The sequence below is a fragment of the Heterodontus francisci genome, chromosome 30, assembly GCF_036365525.1.
Source record: "Heterodontus francisci isolate sHetFra1 chromosome 30, sHetFra1.hap1, whole genome shotgun sequence".
NCBI classification, from domain to species: domain Eukaryota; kingdom Metazoa; phylum Chordata; class Chondrichthyes; order Heterodontiformes; family Heterodontidae; genus Heterodontus; species Heterodontus francisci.
The window spans coordinates 54,207,304-54,232,534 of record NC_090400.1 but is presented as its reverse complement, the minus strand read 5'-3'; the positions used below and the strand labels follow the sequence as shown (position 1 = coordinate 54,232,534).

Below are 25,231 nucleotides of genomic sequence, written 5' to 3'. Positions count from 1 at the left end.
CAGATAATCCAGGCATGACATTTCATTGTGGTAATGAAGGAGTGTTGCATTGTTGTGAGAGCAACCCATTTGTATCAGATGTCAAAGGTGAGGAACTGAATGTTAAGTCTAGGTGTACTAAGGATGTTAAAGAGATGGGGACCTGCCACCCTTTACCTGGTCTGGTTCACACATGATTCCAGTCCCACACTATGTGGTTCACTCATAATGTCCTCTGACTTGGCCTAGTGAAGACCATCACTTATGGCTGGCCCATCACAATCTTCTGAAGGCAACGAGGGATGGGCAGTAAATGTCAGGGTCATTCACATACCACAATCAAATGATACATGCTTAAAGCGTTCACTCACCAAGTGTTGGTAGCCTAATTATTTACCCATCTGTAACTCAGGGATGCGGATGCCAATTGTCGCATTCCTTCTCACTGGCCCAGCTGATACATCATAGATCAAGGATCTTCCTGGCCAGTGGGACTCACGTACTGACCAGATAAACTCACTTGGATGAGATGTTAAACCAGGGCCCCATCTGCCCTCTCGGGTGGCATGTTAAAAAAAATGCCATGGCACTATTTCGAAGAGCAGGGACGTTCTCCCTGCTGCCTCGGACAATATTTATCCCTCACCAGAAAACAGATTAACTGGTCATTATCACATTGCTGTTTTTGGGAGCTTGCTGTGCACTAACTGGCTGCTGCATTTCTGACATTACAGCAGTGACTACACCTCAAAAGTACTTTATTAGCTATAAAGCTCTTTGGGACATTCTCAGGTCGTGAAAGGCACTATATAAATGCAAGTTCTTGCTTTTTTATTTCATTAGGCATCCTGGAAACATTAACTACTCTACACTGATCAACAGCGAAATCCAATTTCCATTTGCTTAATTCACCCACAGAATGTTGCCACTCTCTCTCACATGGGCACTTAGTTTGGTGTCATCAGCAAAATGTGCAGAATATTTTCCCAGTTCTTCCTCTATCATTTATGCGAACAGCAGCACTGGAAAAGACCTCCAAGAACCTCAGTTAGTTACTGCTCCCCCTCACCCACCTCTCCCTAGGATGGAGCTCTCTGTATTTATCACCACCTTCCATTTCAATTGCCAAATCAGTTTTCAATCCAGTTAGCTAATTTCTCATTAATTCTGCATTCTTTAATCTCCTTTGAAAGTGTCAAATGCTGACCTTTATCAAATGGCTTCTGAAAATCTAAGTAAATTACTTTCATTGGACAGCTCTCATGCACTAATTGAATTACCTCCTCAAAGAACTCCAGTAGATGCACAAGGCATGACCTTATTTCCACTAAAACTACAATGACTATCTCTTCTGGCCTCTCTAATCTTTTAGTGAGCACCAGCTCTGTAAAATATTTTGCTCGCTGCCAATGTTACACTCAGTAATTCATAACTCTTCAGCTTGGGCCACTGAATGTTACAAAAGAACATAAGAAATAGGAACAGGAGTAGGCCATACAGCCCTTTGAGTCATTCAATAAGATCATGACTGATCATCTACCTCAATTCCACTTCTCCGTCCAATCCCCATATCCCTCAATTCTCTTAGTGCCCAAAAATCTACCGCTCTCCAACTTGAATATACTCAATGACACTGAGCCCTGGCAAATGTACCCTCGAAGCCCAAGAGTGGAGAATAGTGGGCGGCACAGTGGCGCAGTGGTTAGCACCGCAGCCTCACAGCTCCAGCGACCCGGGTTCAATTCTGGGTACTGCCTGTGTGGAGTTTGCAAGTTCTCCCTGTGTTTGCGTGGGTTTTCTCCGGGTGCTCCGGTTTCCTCCCACAAGCCAAAAGACTTGCAGGATGATAGGTAAATTGGCCATTATAAATTGCCCCTAGTATAGGTAGGTGGTGGGGAAATATAGGGACAGGTGGGGATGTGGTAGGGAATATGGGATTAGTGTAGGATTAGTATATATGGGTGGTTGATGGTCGGCACAGACTCGGTGGGCCGAAGGGCCTGTTTCAGTGCTGTATCTCTAAACTAAACTAAACTACCCCCACCCCCCCAAACAAAGCATCTAGTTATGTCTAGTCTTCAGTTCAGCAAATGACTTTCTCCTTTCTGTCGGAGGATTAACTAAAAAAACACTCCCCTCTCCTACGCCCCAGACCCCGTCACTCCAACAGATCCATTCCACATAAACTCAGATAGAAGGCACCCTGGAGACTGAAGCTGAAGAGGTCTAATCAAATCAAACGCCCTGGAGCTGCTCTGTGGCCAAGGAGCAACGATAATGTTTTTACAGACAGTCACATCATTTCAAAAGTACTTAATTGGATGTGCAGCAGTCTGGGACATCCTGAGGGTGTGAAAGAAGCTATATACATGCAAGTCCCATTCCAGAGACTTCAGCACAAAGTCCAGGCTGATGATACCAGTGCAGTACTGAGAGAGTGCTGAGGTGCCATCTTTTGGATAAGATGTTAAACTGAGGCCCCAACACCACTATTTTGAAGAACAGCAGGGTGTTCTCCCTGGCCAATATTTATCCCACCACTGTCATCACCAAAACAGATAAACGGGTCATTATCTCACTGCTGTCTGTGGGATCTTGCTGTGTGTAAATTGGCTGCTGCGTTTCCTACATTAGTGACCACACTTTAAAAGTCTCTCACGGGTTGTAAAGTGCTTTGTATTGTCCTGAGGTCATGAAAGGCAAGTTTAAAAATTTAAAGTTAAAAAATGTTTTTTTTTTCCCCTTGAAAGGGAAAGAGAACAGTAATGGAGAATTAATGGCACTAAAAAGTGACAAATCCCAAGGACCAGATGGTTTTCATCCCAGGCTTTTAAAAGTAGTGACAACATTGCAGATGCTCTAACTATAACCTTCTGAAATAATGACAGAAAATGCTGGAAATACTCAGCAGGTCGGGCAGTATCTGTAGAGAAAGAGAAACAGAGTTAACATTACAGGTCGATGACCCTTCATCAGAACTGGGAAAAGTTAGAAATCTAATAGGTTTTGAGTCTTCCGAACTTGCTGCACTCTGTTCTCTCAGGTCCATCCCTGACATTATCATCAAACCTGGTGACAAATATGCTGCTGTTGTTGTCTGGTGTACTGACCTCTATCCAGACAATGTTTCCAGGACTGTCACTGATCTCATCTCCTCCGGAGATCTTCCCTCCATGGCCTCCAGCCTCATAGTTCAGCAACCCCAAACATCCCACTTCTACCTTCTTCCCAAGATCCACAAACAGGACTGCTCTAGTAGACCCATCATTTCAGCCTGTTCCTGCCCCACTGAACTGATTTCCTCCTATTTTGACTCTATTTTTCTCCCTTTGTCCAGTGTCTTCCCAAGTACATCTTGCGACGGCCTCCATCACTTTAACAGTTTCCAATTTCCTGGCCCTGACTGTCTCCTCCTTACCATGGACCTCCATCCCCCAACCCCAGGAAGGTCTTATGTCTCTCCACTTCTTCCTTGAACAGAGGTCCAACAGTTTCCATCCACCACCGCCCTCCTCTGCCTGGCTGAACTTGTTCTTTCATTGAACAACTTCTCCTTTAATTCAACTCACTTCCTCCAAATAAAAGGTGTTGCTATGGGTACCCACATGGGTCCTAGCTATGCCTGCCTTTTTGTGGGATATGTGGAACATTCCTTGTTCTAGTCCAACCCGGCCCTCCTCGCTCATCTCTTTTTCTGGTACATTGATGACTGTATCAGTGCCATTTCCTGCTCTCGTCCTGAACTGGAAAAGTTCATCAACTTTGCTTCCAATTTCCACCCTTCTTTCTACTTTACATGGTTCATCTCTGACTCTTTCCTTCCCTGTCTCCATTTCTGGGGATAGGCTGTCTACTAATATTCATTATAAGCCCACCAACACCCACAGCTACCTCGACTACACTTCTTCACACCCTGTTTCCTGTAAAGGCTCCATTTCATTCTCCCAGTTTCTCTGTCTCTGTTGCATCTGTTCTGATGATCCAACCTTTCATACTGGTGCTTCTGATATGTCTTCCTTTCTCTTCAACAGAGGATTTCCCCCCCAACTGCAGTTGACTGAGCCTTGACCATTTCCCGCATACCTACTCTCACACCTTCCCCTTCTTCCCAGAACCACCATGGGGTTCCCTTTGCCCTCACCTTTCACCCCACCAGATCATTCTCCACCATTTCCACCACCTCCAATGTGATGCCACCACCAAACACATCTCCCCTCACCCCGCCTTTCAGCATTCCGAAGGGACCGTTCCCTCCGTGACACCCTGGTCCACTCCTCAATCAGCTCCAACAGCCTGTCCTCTTCCCACGGCACCTTTCTATGCAAACGCAAGAGATGTAACACCTGCCCTTTTAGTTCCCCTCTCCTCACCATGCAAACACTCCTTCCAAGTTAAACAGTGATTTACGTGTACTTCTTTCAATTCAGTATACTGTATTAATATAAAAGTAAAATACTGTAGATGCTGGAAATCTGAAAAAAAAACCCAAAGTGCTGGAAATACTCAGCAGGTCTGGCAGCATCTGTGGAGAGAGAAGCAGAGTTAACGTTTCAGGTCTGTGACCTTTCATCAGAACTGATAAAGGTTAGAAAAGAATTAGGTTTTAAGCAAGTGAAGGGTGGGGGGGGAGGGGTGTGGGGGGCAAGAGAACAATAGGAAGGTATACTGTCTTTCTTCACTGCTCACAATGTGGTCTGCTCTACACTGGGGAGACCAAACACAGACTGGGTGACCGCTTTGCGTAACAGCCCTGTTCAGTGTGCAAGCATGACCCCGAGCTACGGGCCTGTCATTTTAATTGTCCACCCTTGATCTTATTGAATAGCGGAGCAGGCTCCATGGGGCTGAATGGCCAACTCCTGCTCCTATTTCTTATGATCTTAGACTTTGAGGTCCAGGTACATAGATCATGAAAACAGCATGAATAGTACAGAAAATAATCAAAACGGTGAATGGAATGTTAGCCTTTCTATCCGGAGGATTAGAATACAAGGGGATGGAAGTCATGTTTCAGCTGATTAGACCACACCGAGAGTACTCTGTGCAGTTCTGAGTGCCGCACCTTAGGAAGGATATACTGACGCTGCGGGGAGTGTAGATTTACGAGAATGATACCTGGTCTCCACAGGTTAAATTATGAGGAGACATTAAACAAACTAAGGTTGTATTCCTTGGAAATTAGAAGGTAATGGGGTGATTTGATCGAAGTTTATAGTTATTAAGGGGAAGAGACAGCGCAGATTGGGATAAACTATTTCTGCTAGTTGGGAAGTCTAGAACTAGAGGGCATAGTTTAAAAACTAGAGATAGGCATTTCAGGAGTGAAATTAGAAAAAACTTCTTCATGCAAAGGATGGTAGAAATTTGGAACTCTCTTCTGCAAAAAGCAATTGGTACTAGATCAATTGTTAATTATAAATTTAAGATTGATAGCTTGCTCTCAACGAAAGGTATTAAGCGATATGGGGCAAAGGCAGCTTTGTGGAGTTAGGTCGCAGATAAGCCATGATCTCATTAAATGACAGAACAGGCTTGAGGGGCTGAATGGCCTCCTCCTGTTCCTAAAATGAACACTAAAATGTCACTCCACAGTAACTCCCAAAAAATAACTATTCCAATTCTAAAGTTGGCTATGATAAGCCAATCAAAATCCCTTTGGTTTACACGGCAATCTCCTTTCTACTGCTCTCTCTATCCTCACTTCAAACCCTAGGTTTAAGAAGCTCATGGGTTTCTTCAAGATTGAACCCATCCCACTTAGCTGCCCCTGTCCAGAACAACCCCCATTCAAACTCACAGCTGCTCCTGTCCAGAACAACCCCCATTCAAACTCACAGCTGCTCCTGTCCAGAACAACCCCCATTCAAACTCACAGCTGCTCCTGTCCAGAACAACCCCTATTCAAACTCACAGCTGCCCCTGTCCAGAGCAGCCCCTATTCAAAATCACAGCTGCTCCTGTCCAGAGCAGCCCCCATTCAAACTCACAGCTGCCCCTGTCCAGAGCAGCCCCTATTCAAACTCACAGCTGCCCCTGTCCAGAGCAGCCCCCATTCAAACTCACAGCTGCCCCTGTCCAGAGCAGCCCCTATTCAAAATCACAGCTGCTCCTGTCCAGAGCAGCCCCTATTCAAAATCACAGCTGCTCCTGTCCAGAGCAGCCCCCATTCAAACTCACAGCTGCCCCTGTCCAGAGCAGCCCCCATTCAAACTCACAGCTGCCCCTGTCCAGAGCAGCCCCTATTCAAAATCACAGCTGCTCCTGTCCAGAACAGCCCCCATTCAAACTCACAGCTGCCCCTGTCCAGAGCAGCCCCTATTCAAACTCACAGCTGCCCCTGTCCAGAGCAGCCCCTATTCAAAATCACAGCTGCTCCTGTCCAGAACAGCCCCCATTCAAACTCACAGCTGCCCCTGTCCAGAGCAGCCCCTATTCAAACTCACAGCTGCCCCTGTCCAGAGCAGCCCCTATTCAAACTCACAGCTGCCCCTGTCCAGAGCAGCCCCCATTCAAACTCACAGCTGCCCCTGTCCAGAACAACCCCCATTCAAACTCACAGCTGCTCCTGTCCAGAACAGCCCCCATTCAAACTCACAGCTGCCCCTGTCCAGAGCAGCCCCCATTCAAACTCACAGCTGCTCCTGTCCAGAACAGCCCCCATTCAAACTCACAGCTGCTCCTGTCCAGAGCAGCCCCCATTCAAACTCACAGCTGCTCCTGTCCAGAACAGCCCCCATTCAAACTCACAGCTGCTCCTGTCCAGAGCAGCCCCCATTCAAACTCACAGCTGCTCCTGTCCAGAACAGCCCCCATTCAAACTCACAGCTGCCCCTGTCCAGAGCAGCCCCTATTCAAAATCACAGCTGCTCCTGTCCAGAGCAGCCCCCATTCAAACTCACAGCTGCTCCTGTCCAGAACAACCCCCATTCAAACTCACAGCTGCTCCTGTCCAGAACAGCCCCCATTCAAACTCACAGCTGCCCCTGTCCAGAACAGCCCCCATTCAAACTCACAGCTGCTCCTGTCCAGAACAGCCCCCATTCAAATTCACAGCTGCTCCTGTCCAGAACAGCCCCCATTCAAACTCACAGACACCCCGGCCTGACCTCCTGTCACTGTGGAGCTTCTCAAACATCTACCCTTTGTCTGCACCAAGCCCAAATCTTCAATGAGCCACATTGATCTGCTTCCCGCCCGACTACCTTTTCTGCCTCTTGTCCTTTTTTTAAAAAAAAGGATATTCTTGCAATGTGGGTGAGACTGTCAAAGCAGCATTCATGGTCTCCCCCCAATTAAACAAGAAACTTGAGAATCGGATGAGCAGTGAAACAGTAAGATTCACCCCCTCCTCCACCACTTTTCTCACCCAATTCCACAGAGCAGCAAGTCCATAGCCTTCACATTCTCCATTTGCTGGAGATTTTCTTTCTTTCTACCTCCGCTTCCCACCCTCTGCGAGACACATATTCAGCCCCAAACTTACAACCAACCCTAAGGCCCTGCTCAACTTGCACTGTAACGAGTTCCTGATGGGTCCTCTGATCTCCACATCCTCCCTTCTCCTCTTTTAGATGCTGAGAGGCTGTTTCCCCTGGTTAGAGAGTCAAGAACGAGGGGGTCATATTCGCAGGATAAGGGCACGGCTATTTAGATCCGAAATGAGGAGAAATTCCTTCACTCAAGAGAGTTGTGAATCTTTGGAGTTCTCTACCCCAGAGAGCTGTGGGTGCTCAGTCGTTGAGTATATTCAAGACAGAGATCAACAGATTTTTGGACACTAAGGGAATCAAGGGATAGGAGGAAAGGGCAGGAACATGTTGAGGTAGAAGATCAGCTATGATTGTATTGAATTGCGGAGCAGATTTGAGGGGCCGAATGGCCTACTCCAGCTCTTATTTCTTATGTTATGTTCTTCTTGGTTTAGACCAAAACAAGAATTACCACGAGGGGGCACTTGTATCCTGCTGGTACAAAGTTGAGTATCGGCATAAGCTGCCCTCTCCTATTGATTTCTAATGCCCCAAATTAAGTGCAAGCTCCTGCTCTCTGCTGCTACAAAGCACTTGACTGTTCGATTGCAATTTAATGCTGCAGAATCGGGCCGATTAATGGGACTTCAGCCCTGCCTCGGGCTTTCGGGTGTTGTGGGAAGTACCGTTTATATTGCAGGACTGATAGACTGGCAACAACTACAGAATGTAAAACAGACATTGGTGGAGGCTAATGTGATCAGCTTAAGCAAGGCCAGGCCAGAGTGCTTCAAGGTCAGAATGAGAATGAGAAGGGAGAGGAAGAGCGTGGGAGAGAAATAATGGGAATGAGTGAGAGAGGGGACAGAGAGATGGCTGAAGAGAAGACATCAAGAGAGAAAGTGAGTGAGAAAGAATGGGGTAGAGGGATAGTGAGGACAAAAGGAGAGAGTGAGAGTAAGAGAAAGGGAACGACCAGGAGAGAAATAGGGTGAGTGAGGAAGGGAGAATGAGCTTGTGCAGTCGTTGCTAAGTACCGATTAGCTGCTTTCTCTGGATACTGAGTGAAAAAGTTCATAACTGACTCATTGGCTCCGGGTCTGGCAAAGCTTCAAATTTGAAATTCTCATCCTTTTGTTAAAACCCTCCCTGGTCTTGCCCCTCCCTTGCTCTGTAACCTCCTCCAGCCCCACAACCCTCCAAGATCTCTGCACTCCTCCAATTCTGGCCTCATGTGCATCCCTGATTTTAATCGCTCCACCCTTGGTGGCCGTGCCTTCAGCTGCCTGGGCCCTAAGCTCTGGAATTGCCTCCCTAAACCTCTACACTTCTTCACCTCTCTCTCTCCTTTAAAATGTTACTTAAAACCTAGCTTGTTGACAACGGTTATGGTCACTTGTCCTTATGCGGCTTGGTGGCAAATTTTGTTTCATAACACGCTTGTGCAGCGCCTTGGGACATTAAAGTTGCTAGATAAATGCAATTGTTGTTGTATCTACTTCAGAGGCAGACAACCAATATCATGATGTTTGTCTGCCAAATGCATTTTCCCCATTCATGGATCGTGTTCAGCATCAGCTTGGGTAGATGGTAACACCCTAACTTCTGCTTCAGAAGGTGAAAGGCAGTATATAAATGCAAGCTGTTGTTGTATGGGGATGGGGTGGGGGAAGGGGGAATGAATCACAGCACATCTTCGTGTGATGGTGATAACTGTATGGTTATTAGAAACATAGAAAAATAGGAGTAGACCATTCGGCCCTTCGAGCCTGCTCCACTATTCGATACGTTCATGGCTGATCATCCAAACTCAGTACCCTGTTCCCACTTTCCCCCCATATCCCTTGATCCCATTAGCCCAAAGAACTATATCTAACTCTTTCTTGAATATATTTAATGATTTGGCCTCAACTGCTTTCCGTGCTAGAGAAGTTCACAGGTTCACCATACTCTGGGTGAAGAAATCCCTCCTCATCTCAATCCAAAATGGCTTACCCCTTGACTGTGAACCCTGGTCCTGGACTCCCCCGCCATCGGGAACATCCTCCTGCATCTCATCTGTCCAGTCCTGTTAGAATTTTGTTGGTTTCTATGAGATCCCCTCTCATTCTTCTAAACTCAAGTGAATACAAGCTTAATCAACCCAACCGCTCTTCATATGTCAGTTCTGCCATCCCAGGAATCAGTCTGGTGAACCTTTGCTGCACCCCCTCCATAGAGGAACATCCTTCCTCAGATAATGATACCAAAACTGCCTCTGGAGCGGTGGCAGCAGTGCTAGCTCATTCACTTTACCATGCCTTCGCTGTAGTCAAGAGTAGTGTTGGCTGGAGCCCAGCAAAACATAGGCAACCTTGTCCCCCTGAGCCCATAACCCACTGGAGATCACAGCTACAGCTATACCTGGTTAGACCACATCTGCAGCAGCATATAATTCTGGGCACTGCACCTTAGAAAGACATACTGGCCTCAGAAGGCGCGCAACACAGATTCACCAGAATGTTATCAGGGCTCCAAGGGTAAGATTATGAGGAGAGATTACACAAATCAAGGAAGACAATGGCGTAGAGGTGATGTCACTAAACTAGTAATTTAGAGGCCCATGCTAATGCCCTGGGGACATGGGTTCAAATCTCATCTAACATCTGGTAGAATTTAAATTCAATTAATTAATAAAAATCTGGAATTGAAAGCTAGTCTCAGTAGGTGCCGTGAAACAATCATCGATTGTTGTCTAAACCCATCTGGTTTGCTAATGTCCTTTAGGGAAGGAAATCTGCCATCCTTACCTGGTCTGGCCTGCATGTGACTACAGACTCACAGCAATGGCTGAGCAAGCCACTCAGCTGTCAAGGGCAATTAGAGATGGGCAACAAACGCTAGCCTTGCCAGCAACACGCACAACTCATGAAAGAATTAAAAATAAATTCCCTGGAATATAGAAAGGTAAGGGATGATTTGAATGTGGTTTTTAGGATTTTGAAAGGAATTGGCGAGTGGAGCAAGAGAAACCTTTTCTGCTGGTGGGGGAGACGAGGACAAAGTGACATAACCTTAAAGTCAGAGGCAGGCCATTGAGGAGAGAGGTTAAGAAACCCTTCTTGACATAAAGGTGCAAGTGTGAACTTCCTCCCACAAAAGCAGTAGATGCCAGCTCAAGTAACAATTTTAAATTGGAGATCGATGGATTTTTGCTAGACAAGGGTATAAAAGGTGGGTGGCGAAAGGTAAGATGCAGATCAGCCACGGTCTCTCATTGAATGGTGGAATAGGCTCGAAGGGCTGAATGGCCTCCTCCTGTTCCCATGCAATCATCACGCAAGGGCCTCGGTGAATAGTCAAATGATTCTTCTTTCCCACCTGGCCCCCACCCAATAAAATAAAGGTAATGTCAACTGCACAGCGTGTCCTGTGACTCCTTCTTCTCTCCAATGTGGTGCTGAGATCAGCTGTCAACAATCTAATCAATGTCCCCTTGGGCTTTTACAAATTGACTGTGCTGTGTTTTTTTTACAAGTTACTTAAAAGGAAGCGGCTTAACAGCAGTTTCCTCCTCTCCAACAGTTTTGAGGTCAATTAGCACCAGAGAGAGAGACAAACTCCTGATAGGAGACATCAGTCAAGGGAACGATTCATTGGGAAACAAAGTCCTCCTGCATTTCAGAGGAACCGACTAGAAACATCTGCAAAAAAAGATGTTCAATATTAACTCTAGATACTCAACTCCTTGAGTATGGAACATAATAGAAGGAACTGGAGAAAATGGATGAGTGGTCTAATGCAGGAATGATGTTATGATACAGCGAGACACAACAGCACCGAGACACAAGTTAAGCCCACTCCACATATCTTAGTAACTTACCTTCTTAAACTAATAATGATTTTGCACCTTTATGTCAAACTAATAATGATTATTCCCTACTCTAATAGGGAATTCAGTAGAAACTTCTTTATCCAGAGAGTGGTTAGAACATGGAATTCACTACCACAAGGAATAGTTGAGGTGAACAACATAGATACATTTAAGAGGAAGCTGTATAAGCACGAGGGGGAAAGGAATAGAAGGATATGTTGATGGCGTTAGATAGAAAGAGGTGAGAAGAGGCTCATGTACAGCATAAATACTAGACCTGTTGGGCTGAATGGCCTGTTTCTGTGCTGTAAATACTTTGTATTTTCTCATTTGTTCTTTGTTGCTCAGTTCATCTTCCACAAACAGTAACAAGACACTCCTTCTGCTTACTGTGACAATCGGGGCGTTCTCCCCGGTGTCCTGGTCAATACTTATCCCTCAAACAACACCTAAAACAAATTAACTGGTCATTTATCACATTGCTGTTTGTGGGAGTTTTCTGCATGCAAATTGGCTGATGCGATTCCTTCTTTACAACTGGGAATACACTTTAAAAAGTACTTCATTGGCTGTGAAACGTTCGGGATATCCTGAGGTTGTGAAGGACGCTGTCTAAAATGCAAGTTTTTCCTCTTCCTTGTTTGATGTCTTGGGTTGAACAGGATATGCCTATTATGATGTGCCTGTGTGGGTGAGAAATGGGACTGAGAAGGAAGGAAAGACAGCGGAAAAGACAACAGTGAGGAAGAGAGAGGATAGAATGCGCAAGAGAGAGTGCTCGAGACAGAAAGAGTTATCCACTAGAAGCACAAAATATTCCCTAAACATATCAGATCCATGTTTAAATGGCATCGTAACAGGTTATAGGCTTGTGTTTAAATAACTCATTAACAGGTTATAGGCTTGTGTTTAAATAACTCATTAACAGGTTATAGGTTTGTGTTTAAATAACCCAGCAGGTTAATAGGATGGAGCTAAGTACCAGTTAACGTGTATATGAATAGTATACAACAATCAATATCCTGCCAATGGTGTAAACACACAGCTACAACTTGTCAACAGGCTATTTATACACTCGCCGTGTATGAGCTCATCATAAATTTGATGTAATCACCACAATCGGATCTTCGGGCTGTGTGTGACTGACAACAGTTTCACTCCCGTTCACTGAGTCATGTGCAAGTTTGGAACCAGCTGATGGACGGTTCCTCTGGGTAAGGATTTTGTTGCTGCTGTGTTTGCCCTGGAGATGTCTCTCCATTGGACTATCCTTGACACACTGCATGAAATACTGCCCACCAAGGCTGGGAGGGATCCTTGACACTTCTCATTCGGATTAAGCTCATTTTTACTGATGGACAACAATATTTCCCTTTGTTTTTGTTTCATTGGGTAGGAGCTGGGTATCACTCAACCGGCAGCAGTAAAAATCTGGCTGCCCCGCATTCATCACGCATGAGCCTGGGCTGCGAATGTCAGCAGGTTACGGCCCATAGGGAACGTTAGCACAGTGGCTATGTTACTGGACTGGTAATACAGAGACCAGAACTAATGATCCAGAGATATGGCAGGTGAGTTCCCCACCATGGGGAATTTAAATTTAATAAATAAATCTGGAATAAAAAGCTGTCATCAGGACTGATGACTATGTAACTACCGGATTGTTGTAAAAACCGTTCTGGTTCACGTGCACGTTTCAACTAGATAGTCATCTGAAGTTCATTATCTTTTTGCCCCCATATCAGTCAGGGCTCAGAGCACTCTCCCGTCTGAGTAGGAAGCTCGTGGGTTCAAGATCCACTCCAGGGACTTGAGCACAAAATCTAGGCTGACACTCCAGTGTAGTATTGAGAGGTGCATCTTTCCGGATGGGACATTAAACCTCGGCTCCACCTGCTCTCTCAGCTGGACGTAAAATATATTTTGAGGAAGAGCAGGGGAGTTCTCCCTGGTGTCTGGGCCAATATTTATCACTCAACAAACACCTAAAACAGATTAGCTGGCCATTTATCACACTGCTGCTTGTGGGAGCTTGCTGTGCACAAATTGGTTGCTCCATTTCCTACATTACAACAGTGACTTCTTTTATCTGTTCTTGGGATGTGGGCGTCGCTGGCAAGCCCAGCGTTTATTGCCCACCCCTAATTGCCCTTGAGAAGTTGGTGGTGAGCCACCTTCTTGAACTGCTGCAGTCCAGGTGGAGGAGGTACACCCACAGTGCTGTTAGCAAGGGAGTTGCAGGAATTTGACCGATACTTCAAAAAGTACTCCATTGGCTGTAAAGCGTTTTGGGATATCCTGAGATCATGAAAGGCACTATAAAATGCAAGTCTTTCTTTTTCAGCTCAGAATAGTTCACTCAGTGCAGACAAGCTATCAGCTTGTCAAGAGCTCGGTGGCTCAGTACTGGACAGGGTGATGTATTTATACACTGAACCAATAAGGAGCTGCATTTTCCTGCTTTCCCTCATCAGCAACACTATCAAGCAGTGTCCTGTTGAATTCAAAGTAAAGCCTTCTCTAACCATGACTAAGCAATGTCTTTAACCCGAACATCAGAAAAACTGTCTGCCAGGTTTCCAGGGGGTTTTCCGAACACTTTTCCTCAGGAAAGAGCTGGAGTAAGGGTTGCTTTGAATGCTGTGTTTGAAAGCAATGTATATTCTGGCGCGTTTTAGAAAAATCGAGGTACCCAAATGAATTGGAAGAGTATTGTTAGTTTGTGTATTTGAAAAGACACGTCCTACTATTGTGTTGGAAAACCCCTCTGATCCCTTGTTGGTTTGTGAGATGGCAGGCTTTAAGGTACGTGGTAAGATGTTTTTAAGAACAGAACACAAACATGAAGAAAGGGGAGATGGGCTTTTAGAAACAGCATGCTGCACAAACAGGCAGCAAGAGACGGGGACTTACAGGGAAACTGCTTGTGCCCTGGGCTGTAGGGGAGTTTTTTTTAAACTTAAACAGATGACTCATCTTCTTTATTTTGTACTTTTATGTGAATATGTTGGACTGATTCAACTAAGCAACTCTGGTCATACCTATTGCTCTATATATTTCACCTTACTGGAACAATCCCTCTAATTTTTTTTCTAGTGTGCGGGTCATTTCGTTAAAATATTTTTGAGCAGCCGCACACTTGTGGTAATTATGCTGGGTCTTTTGGGTTTCTGCATGGCCCTGCAGCTTACAGCCTGTTACATAAAACTTAAAGACTGCCATCTCACAAACCGACAAGGGATCAGAAGGGTTTTCCAACACAATATTATCAGTGAAACCAAACTTCAACTCCTCACGTTAACTTGATCTACCTTCGAAGAGACTGAAGTGGTGACTGTATGAAAGTTGGTCCAGATCATGAGAGGATGCAAGTATTATATCTCCATGTTACACTGACATAGAGGGAGATATAGGGATGTGTGATTTATCGCAAAATCTAACAGGTTAAGTGAGTGAATGACCACATTTAACTCGAGAATTCATAACATGATCCCTAATTAAAAGAATCAACAGGTTTTCAATTGAGAAGAGGAAATAAATCTTCAATGCCCTCTTACAGTTTTAGAGTGGAGTCTCACGCATGGAGACCTTTAGAAAGAAAGGACGTGTATGAATACACTGCCTTTCACATCCTAATAACGTCCCAAATGGACAGCCAATCATTTACTTCGGACGTGTAGCCATTCATGCTTTGCAGCCAATCTGTGCAAAGCTAGTTTCCACAAATAGCAAATGAAGTGAGTGGTTAGGTAATCACCTACTGTGTTGCTGGTTGAGGGAGAAGCATTGGTGAGGACACTCTGCTCTTTCTCTAGTATTGTCATGAGACCTTTTGGTTCACCTGATCGGCTGGCGAGGCCTCAGTTTAACATCGCATCTGAAAGACAGAGGAGCCGTTGAGCCAAGGCTCCTTCTGCCTGTTTTGTTTAGGGTAATTTTTCCCAAGGTGGTGGGGGGTTGGCGGGGGCGCGTGTCTTTATTGGTTCACTTCCGAATACTTTAATATTCAGAAGTAGCCCCGTTGCACAGCCAGCTATGAACTGCAGAGGGGAACAGAGTTTGTTCCCTAAATAATGAGAGGGACGGCAGGCAGTGCTGCTCTGCTGCTCCTTTGAATTTTGCTGGGGATTTAATCACCACAGCGGGAACTATTAGCCTCCCTGAATAATGGAGAGTCTCCTCGTGGTGTAAAAAGCATCAAAGCAGAGACCACCATGGTGACCATGACTTGTGCCGTCTCCAAATAGATTGCACCATGCAAGATTTTACATTGGTCCCTTGGAAATTCTTAACTCATTTAAGCACAAAACAAAAAGCATTTTAACCATTGATCAATCTTTCTAACAATTCATATCATCTTTCTGCGAAGTGATTAATTGTTTGAGGTTAAATCGTGCTATGATTGATAGTTCCATACCCTGTCATTTCAACCCACTATGGCACAAAGTTAGGAGCACAGGAGCGGGAGTAGGCCATTCGGCCCCTCGAGCCTGCTCCTCCATTCAACTTGATCATGGCTGATCTTCTACTTCAATGCCGTCTTCCCGCACTATCCCTATATCCCTTGATATCTTTAATATCTAGAGATCTATCGCTCTCTGTCTTGAATATACTCAATGACTGAGCCTCTACAGCCCTCAGGGGTAGAGAATTCCACAGATTCACCACACTCTGAGTGAAGAAATTCCTCCTCATCTCAGTCCTAAATGGCCTACCTCTTATTCTGAGATTGTGTCCCCTGGTTCTAGACCCCCAGCCAGGGGAAACATCCTTCCTGCATCTACCCTGTCGAGCCCTGTAATAATTTTGTATGCCTCAATGAGATCACCTCTCATTCTTCTAAACTCTAGAGCATATAGGCCCAGTCTCCTCAATCTCTCCTCATAGGACAATCCCAGGGATCAGTGTGGGTGAACCTTCGTAGCACTCCCTCTATGGCAAGGCCTTAGGTAAGGAGACCAAAACTACACAATACTCCAGGTGGGGTCTCACCAAGTTGGAAGTTACATGCTCACCTAGATTAACAATTCACACAGTGACTGAGCCTGATCCTGATCTCTTCGACATGCACCCGGGGGTGGGGGGGGGGGGGGAGGGGGGTGGTCACTGGACTTATAGTTCTTACTTGCTGACTTGTCCTCTTTGAATTTTGAGGGCTTGAAGTTTTGGACAGAGCTGCCAGATGCACTGTTGCCTCACTGACACATAAATCCTAAATCACAACACCAGGATCTGTTAGTATTGGCAACTTGAAATCCAAGCAAATTAATAAAATGCGAATTTGAAGTTTATTTGTGCCCCCCCCCCCCACCTTCCTGAGGTCTAGGATACGTCCCCATGAAGACTAACAATGGGTTAGCCCTCATTTAGATTCATAGAGTACTGGGGGAGTGCTACATTGTTGGAGGTCCTCTCTGCCTGTACTGGTGATTCAGGGGAATGTTAAAAAAACCTCTACAGGAAGAACAGGGAAGTTTCGTTGTGCCTCCCTCAATCACCATCACCAAAAACAGATTAGCCGGTCATCCATCTCAGGTGCAGATTATGGGATCTTGCTCTGTGCCACAATTGCTGATGCAATAACAATGACTAGACTTGAGTTATAGCACACGCAGTATTTTGAGCCATTTTTCAGTCCTGATAAGGCGCCACGTGAATGTAACCGCTGTTCTTTTTATCCGTCTTAGCTGCAGTTGGTGTATGTCTGGTTTACAAGAGAACAAAATTAAGGCTACCTCACGGCAAATGTAAAAATAAAATGTATGTAACAGGATAAAGTATAAAGTGAGCTGAAAAAAGTGCATCCTCTTTATTGAGGTCTCTACAGTGAGTGGGTTGTAACAGTCACAGCACTGCATCTTCATGAGCGACATTCCCCGACTGAGGAAAAGATAATGATTGAAGCAGGGGTTTCTGAGGATTCTAACTGTGGAAACAGCTGGATTAAAACTGGAAATATCATTTAGTTCTATTGGAAATCCAACTACTCACTGCAGGCGTTGCCTGTCTGTTCATACACAAAGCTTGATGCTATTGTTGGCTTTGTTCGTTTAACAGCAGGCTGATAACCTATACAGCCATCATTAGTCTGGTAAAAAGGGAGCATCTTTATTAGATTAGCAGTTTAGGAAGCTGATGTGCCCGGAGCCTGAAATGTTAACCTTTGCCGTCAAGCAAGAGGCTACAATGATGGCAAAAACAGGTCACAGGAGCTCAGGTGAACAACCAATCAGTTGGTGGGATTCCCGCTCTGCAGACTGGATGGTTTCTGAGTTAGCTATCCATAGATTTCTTACACAGAGATAGAATGAACTGCATTTATATAGTGCCTTTCATGGCCCCTGTTGCAATGTTGATACTGACTCACATCTACCAGAGGGTTGGGCAATAAATGCTGGCCTTGCCAGTGACACTCACATCACATGAAAGCACAAAAAATTATTTTTTTTTTTAACAATTTACATCTAGTGTGTGCCCATTACACTTCAGCCATGATACTGTCACACATGCACATTTTTATGTTTGTATAAAGTACAAAAAGAGAAAGAAAGCTAACCATCTCTTGCTGGCTTTAGGGTCAGCCGTGGCTCAGTGGGCAGCACTCTTGTCTCTGAACCAGAATTCAAGCCCCTGCTCCACAAAGGCCAAGCTGACACTCCCAGCGCAGTACTGAGGGACTGCTGCACTGTCGGAGGTACTTTTTTTTGGATGTGTCATTAAAAAAAATGAGGCGCTGTCTGCCCTCTCAGGATAAAAAAGATCCCACATCACTAATACAACAGAATGTAACAGAACACATATAAAAGCACACAACACAGGCCAATAGGAACTCGTTCTCCTTCTAGTTTGTGTTTCTCCCTTCACTAATGTGTTTCTCTTTCTCCCTCCCTCCCTCACCAGCTTGTGTTGCTCTCCCTCCCCTAGTTTTGTGTTTCAAACATACATACTAATTAGGAGGAGTAGGCCATTCAGCCCCTTGTGCTGGCTCCGCCATTTGATAAAACCAAGGCTGATCCGAATGTAGCCTCAACTTCACTCTCCTGTCTGCCCCCCCATAACCCTTAACTCCCTTGTCTATCAAGAATCTGTGTAACTCAGCCTTCAACATATTCACGACCCAGTCTCTACTGCTCCCCGAGGAAGTGAATTCCACAGACTAACAACCCTCTGAGAGAAAAAACTTCTCATCTCTGTCTTAAATGGGAGACCCCTAATTTTTAAACTGTGTCCCCTAGTTCTAGTCTTTCCCACCAGTGGAAACATCCTCTCAGCATCTACCCTGTCAAAGTCCCCTCAGAACCTTATATGTTTCAATAAGATCATTTCTCTTTCTTCTAAATTCCAGGGAGTATAGACCCAACCGATTCAACCTTTCGTCATAAGACAACCCCTTCATCCTCCAGGAATCAGTCCTTCCTCAATTGGTCTTACTCTCTCTCTGTCTCCCTCAGGACTCATCAGGTGTGTTCCAATGGCCCTGATCACATCACCCTCACAAATGTCAGCAAGTGGTGTGTTTCCGAATAATGAGCAGCACCCAGACAACGCAGTTTGGTTGCAAGTCATGATAGCCAGGGTACTGTGCGTGCAAACTGTGCATACAAGGACCGTTTCTCTGAAGTTGCCAATGGCAACGGTCAGGAGACTCCTGCCCAAAGCCATTGGGCTGGGAATCCGAACTGATTCACACCAAAGTGCATGCAGCAAAATGCTCGTTTTGACTCTCTCAGGGCAGCCACAGATGCAGGCTTCAGTCCTAGGCCACTCCCTTTGCAAGCTGAGTAAGTAGGGAGGCGCTGAGGCCAAGTTCTGCTTTACCTCAGGTCAAGGCCAGAGGGCAAACGGGGCCTTGGCAATCCTTTAGCTGCTCCCGACAGCTGGCTTTAAAAGAACAGGCTCATGCGCTCTCACAATCTCTGTGCCGGGCATCAGGCCAGGTTGACACCGAACAGGGAGTTAATTATTTCTGAACAGCAGCGACTTCTACTGAAAGAAGCAAGGCAGCCGGCCCAGCAAGGGCCTGCCCACAGCGCTGAGACAGGCGGCCAGTTAACCCATTGTGGTGGTGTTGTGGTGGTGGTTCTGGCCAACATCCCTCCTTCAACAAACATCATCCAAAAAAAAATGAACTCTGCTTTCATGTTGCTGCTGTTTCTGGGATCCACGCGCAAAAATGGCTATCACATTCTCCTGCCATAACCACAGTTGTCAAAGCTATCCATTGTCCACAAAGTGCATGATTATTATTTTTTTGAGAGGTTGCAGTAAGGTGCTGTGAAATACCGGCCTTTCCATTTCGGTATATGTCAAAGGCACAAACCCACACACCCAATATGACAGGACTTTTAGCAAACTACCATGAAGCAGAGAAATATAACCTTCAGAAGCAGCCTGACAACCAGGAGAGTTCAAATGTTGTATCCAGACTTGAAAGGGTTAACAGCAACACCAGGCTGAGTTAATGAGTTGCTTCTGAAAAGGCATATTTCATGACACATCTGTATTCCCTTCCCCACAAACACCAGTAACCCTTTAATGCAGGTGTGCTCTCACTCACCTGTACGCCTGGACGCCAGGGTTCGCTATCATGATGGATTCCAGGTGGAAGCGACCGTCACCAAGGTAACTGGAAGAAGAGAAGGCACACATGCTGAATTAGTGCTGGAGCGTGCCTCCGATCTGCTGCACAGGCATGCACATTAATCACTGTTACTGCTGCAGGGTAAAGTATGTCGAGAAAAGCAGGTCAGCCTCACAAACAGCTCCACAGGCACCAAACCACAGACACCTCACTGTGAGGCCAGCAGGCAGGAGGAGAGAGTGCGGGGAAATCTTCACACCCCCACAGATTAATGTCCCACCTCTTTTTCTTCCCCTTCCGGACATTTAAAATGGGTTATAATTCGGTTGCTCCCCTATTTTTCCGAGTGGGAAAGAGCCCCCTGTGGTGCGGTGTGGTGTTGAACCACACAGGACAGACTAGTCCCAGACGCCATCTGTGGCCTGTGCTGAGTCAGTTGATTGGAGCGATAGAAGAATTCTGTGTCCTTGGAAGTGGGTGGGGAGTGGGGAGAATCAGTCAGAGTTTCTGCTTCTGATCGCTATGCAGTGACCGCTGCCAAAAAACAAACGGGGGAGGACCAGGCGACGTGTGTAAACTACACTAAAGTTGGAATAGACTGGATGTTGGGCTCCTTTGCCCAGAGCATGGTGAGACTCTGGGACACATTGCCCGCTGGTGTGCTGGGTGCTGACTCTCTTCAAGGGGGAGCTGGACCAGTTCATTCCTAATTGAAGCACTGATCACATCATACAGAAGGCAAGCGGATTAACAGAGAACACTCAGTCCATATCAGCCTAGTTGAGTGGTCTAAGCTGGTGCTTTCAGGTCACAATCTCCTCTGGAGGCCTGGGTTCGAATCCCACTCCCGATATTACTTTCTCCCATGGACTTGATGGGCTGATTGACCTCCTTTTGTGCTGTAATGACTCTATGTGATCTCCAGAGGAGACGGAGAGGAAAATTCCAGAGTACATTTTCCCCCTGTATTGGCCCTTGGATTTTTCTATTTATTTATTCTATTTATTGATACAGCACTGAAACAGGCCCTTTAACCCGAGTCTGTGCCGACCAACAATCACCCATTTATACTAATCCCATATTCTCTACCACATCCCCACCATTCTCCTACCACCTACCTACACTGGGGGCAATTTACAATGGCCAATTTACCTATCAACCTGCAAGTCTTTGGCTATGGGAGGAAACCGGAGCACCCGGCGGAAACCCACACGATCACAGGGAGAACTTGCAAACTCTGCACAGGCAGTACCCAGAATCGAACCCGGGTCCCTGGAGCTGTGAGGCTGCGGTGCTAACCACTGCGCCGCTAACCACTGCGCCGCTCTCAGGAGATGACATGGACTTCAAGTCATCATGAGTGTGGGTCAGTCTCGGTGACTGCCTGTCATTTATCTATGTTTGTAAAGCGAGAGTGGGCTGACATGTGGAGGTGGTAACTCACGAGGGTGTAAGCCTTCAGGAACCACCGTTACCCCCAACAAGCAGCCATTTGTTTTTACAAGTGACCCCAGTGAGTGTTGACAGGCTATGTTGACACCCACAAACTAGAGAGGGACAAAAATGAAGAGGACTGAAATTGGGGCAACAAAAACAAAAATGAACTGCAACCTGATGCATTTGTTTAAACCTGACCTCTCATCTACCTGGCAGGTGAAATTCTCCACTCCTTGACCACAGAATCAGAAAATCACTGAATGCTTATCACACAAAAGCAGGCCAACGAGTGCATGCCAGCTCTCTGAAAGAGTTTCTCAGATAGTCCCACTCCCCCGCCTTTCCCTGTAACCCTCAAGTTTTTTCTCTTCAGCAAATTATCCAATTCCCTTTTGAAAGCCACAATTAACTCTGTCTTCATCACACACTCAGGCGGCACATTCTACATCCTAACCAATCACTACCTAAAAAAAGTTTTCCTCGTATCGCCTTTAGTTCTTTTCCCATTCACCTTAATTTCTTGGTCTCTGGGTTCTTGACTCTTCCGCCAATTAGGAACAGGTTCTCTCTACCTACTCTGACTAGACTCCCTCATGATTTTGAACACCTCTATCAAATCTCCTCTCAACTTTCTCTTCTCTAAGGGGAACAGTCCCAGTTTCTCCAATTTATCCTCATAACTGAAGTCCCTCACCCTTGGAGCCATTCTCGTAAATCTTTTCTACACCCTCTCTAAGGCCTTCACATCCTTCTTAAAGTGCGGTGCCCAGAATTGGACACAATACTCCAGTTGAGGTCAAACCAGGGTTTTATAAAGGTTCATCATAACGTCCCTGCTTTTGTACTCTATGCCTCGATTTATAAAACTCAGGATCCTGTATGCCTTCTCAACCTGCCCATTACAGAGACCCCCGGAAAGAAAATTCACCAAAAACATAATAACATCAGAAATAGGAGCTGCAGGAGGCCATTCGGCCCTTCGAGCCTGTTCCACCATTCAATAAGATCATGGCTGATCTTCTACCTCAACTCCATCTTCCTGCACCATCTCCATAAACTTTCATTCCCTTAGTACCCCAAAAATCTATCAATCTCAGCCTTGAATATACTCAATGACTGAGCATCCATAGCTCTTAGGGTAGAGAATTCCAAAGATTCACCATCCGCTGAGTGAAGAACTTTCTCTTCATCTCAGTCCTGAATGGCCAACCCTTATTCTGAGACTTTGACTCCGTGTTCTAGATTCCCCAAACGGGGGAAATAATTTCTCAGCATCTCCCGCGCCACACCCCTTCAGAATTTTACATGATTCAATTGGAATCACGTCTCATTCTTCTAAACTCCAGGGAATATAGGCCTAGTCTCCTTAATCTCTCCTCATAGGACAATCCTATCATTCCAGGAACCAGTCTAGTGAGCCTTTGTGGCACTCCCTTTAGGGCAAGCATGTCAAACCAGTCAGGCCAGTGGGAGTTCCAGTGATGCACAGCCCCTGAAAACTTACAATATGAGGCCTGACCTCGCTGGGGCTGGCTTTGGGGTTCAGGCTGGGCATAGAGTTCGAGCTAAGATGGGCCCCTCACTCAGTCCAGTCACTCATTCACTTCTGACAATAACATGGTTTGTAGGAAAACATATACAGGGATGAGGAGGGGGGAGAGAGATAGACAGGCACGCATTTTATTTCACCCTCAGTCAATCACAGACAATTGCTGCTCCACACTTTATTACATTTCCAATAAGACCCTTGTAAGCTGTTCACTATCTGTGTGATATACATGTAATTTTGGGAATTTAAATATCACATTTTAAACCTACTGTACAATTAAAGATTCCAAATGATATTGCAAAGCTGGAGAATTATATCTTCTAGATGTCAGGATCGTGCACTTTATCAGTTCTGTTTTGACAGTTCAACAGAACAGTTAAAGAGTTTCCTTTGAGCTGGAATGATGATCCTGCAGTTGATGAGCACAATTCAGTGTGTTTGGACCAGGGCTCTGCTTGATATCAGGCCAATATAATACAGAAACACTCCAGGAGCTCGAGTGGCCACTCTGCAAATCACCACCATGTCAGCCGTTTACAGCTGACAGCTTTCTGCATGGTCTATCATCCGTTGTAAGCAACTCTTCAATCTATTCTCGGAGGTTGGCAGCTCTTTATTTTAAAGTAATTACAGAACAGCCCTATTCCTTGTATCATTACGCAGGCATTTTTTAAAAATCCATTCATGGGATGTGAGTGTCGCTGGCAAGACAAGCCTTTATTGCCCATTCCTAATTGTCCTCGAGAAGGTAGTGGTGAGCCATCTTCAATGAATGGCTTGCTAGGCCAGGGAAGTTAAGAGTCAACTACATTGCTGTGGGTCCGAGGAGTCACATATAGGCCAGACCAGTGTTACGACCAAGTGGTGAGGGGTATGGGTGATTCCCACTGTTCAACTCCCACCTGACTGCAGCAAGTGTTTTTTTGTTCTTAGGGTTTAACCCCTTGGTCTGTTTATTTGACAAATAAAACACAGCGACAAGTTTTCTTGTAGGTTTAAAACAGAAAATCAATTATTTATTGAGCGATATGCCTTATCCCGAAATTGTTGCAACTGCACCCACTCACGTATTCAGTCGCACACACACAAACACAAGAAGAGACAGATAGAGAGGAAAAGGGGTAAGCACTTTTCAGGTGAGGTAGGGTTTTGGGGTTCATGGTAAACCTGTTGAATTCTCACAAAAGTCAAAGGGGGCCTGAGGTGTTTTCAGATTTATCTCTTTATTGAAAGTTCTGTTCGAAGACAGAGGATCACTTCCAGTTTCACTGCTGCATAAGTTAAAAATATAGAATTTTACAGCAGGGTGCCTCCTTTAGGGCTTGCTGGATTATCTCCCACCGAGCTGGACAAGCAGTTTAGTGATGTTTCTTTCTGGGTGTCTCTCTCTCTTCAAGGGCTGCCTTTTTAAGGTAAAAGGTTTGTCACATCATCTTCGGGTAGGAGATGCTCTGGTCTCTCATGGTGATCACAGAATGGCCCACATTGAGAATAATCTGGTTATGACGTTTTCACTTTATACCTTCTTTGTTTCAGTGGAACCCATTCAATTCAGGAAAGTTTCAGGATGGGTGCAATTGACACCTCTTAGCTTTGAAGGTATTTTTTTTTTTTGTTCTAAACAGACAGCGTGGCAATATTTGAATACACATGCGGCCATCTTTTGCAGCATTGTCCATTTTCTTGAAAAGGCCAGGTCAATTTTTATAACTCTTCAGTTTTAGTCTGTAACTTTTCATCGTCGCACTTCTTGTAAGCGTGACACCAGGAAAGGATGGCAGATTACCTCTCCTAAACGACATCAGTGAGCCAGATGGGTTGTTATGACAATCCAGTAGTTTAATTACTGAGACTAGCTTCTTCATTCAGATTTATTACATTGAATTTAAATTTCCCCAACTCATGGCTCTGGATCATTAGCCCCGGCATCTGGATTAGTAAAATAAAGTTGAGTTCTGATGAAAAGTTTTAGAGATACAGCACTGAAACAGGCCCTTCGGCCAACTGAGTCTGTGCTGACCAACAACCACCCATTTATGCTAATCCTACATTAATCCCATATTCCTACCACATCCCCTCAATTCCCCTACCACCTACCTACACTAGGGACAATTTACAATGGCCAATTTACCTATCAACCTGAAAGTCTTTGGCTGTGGGAGGAAACCGGAGCACAGGGAGAACTTGCATAATCCGCACAGGCAGTACCCAGAATCGAACCCAGGTTGCTGGAGCTGTGAGGCTGCGGTGCTAACCATTGCACCACTCCCCGAGTGGCACAGACCTGAAATGTTAACTCTGTTTCTCTCTCCACAGATGCTGCCAGACCTGCTGAGTATTTCCAGCATTTTCTGTTTTTACTT

The 25,231-nt window shown here is 45.5% G+C and overlaps 1 protein-coding gene across 1 annotated transcript in view; it reads right to left on the bottom strand.

Annotated features, from left to right (window-relative positions):
* LOC137346802 (2-(3-amino-3-carboxypropyl)histidine synthase subunit 1-like) overlaps window positions 1–25,231 on the bottom strand; it is a 252,585-nt gene that overhangs the window by 134,849 nt on the left and 92,505 nt on the right. The window contains exon 3 of the mRNA XM_068010675.1: window positions 19,859–19,927. Coding sequence (XP_067866776.1) covers window positions 19,859–19,927 — 69 coding nt within the window. The remainder of the gene's footprint in view (window positions 1–19,858; window positions 19,928–25,231) is intronic.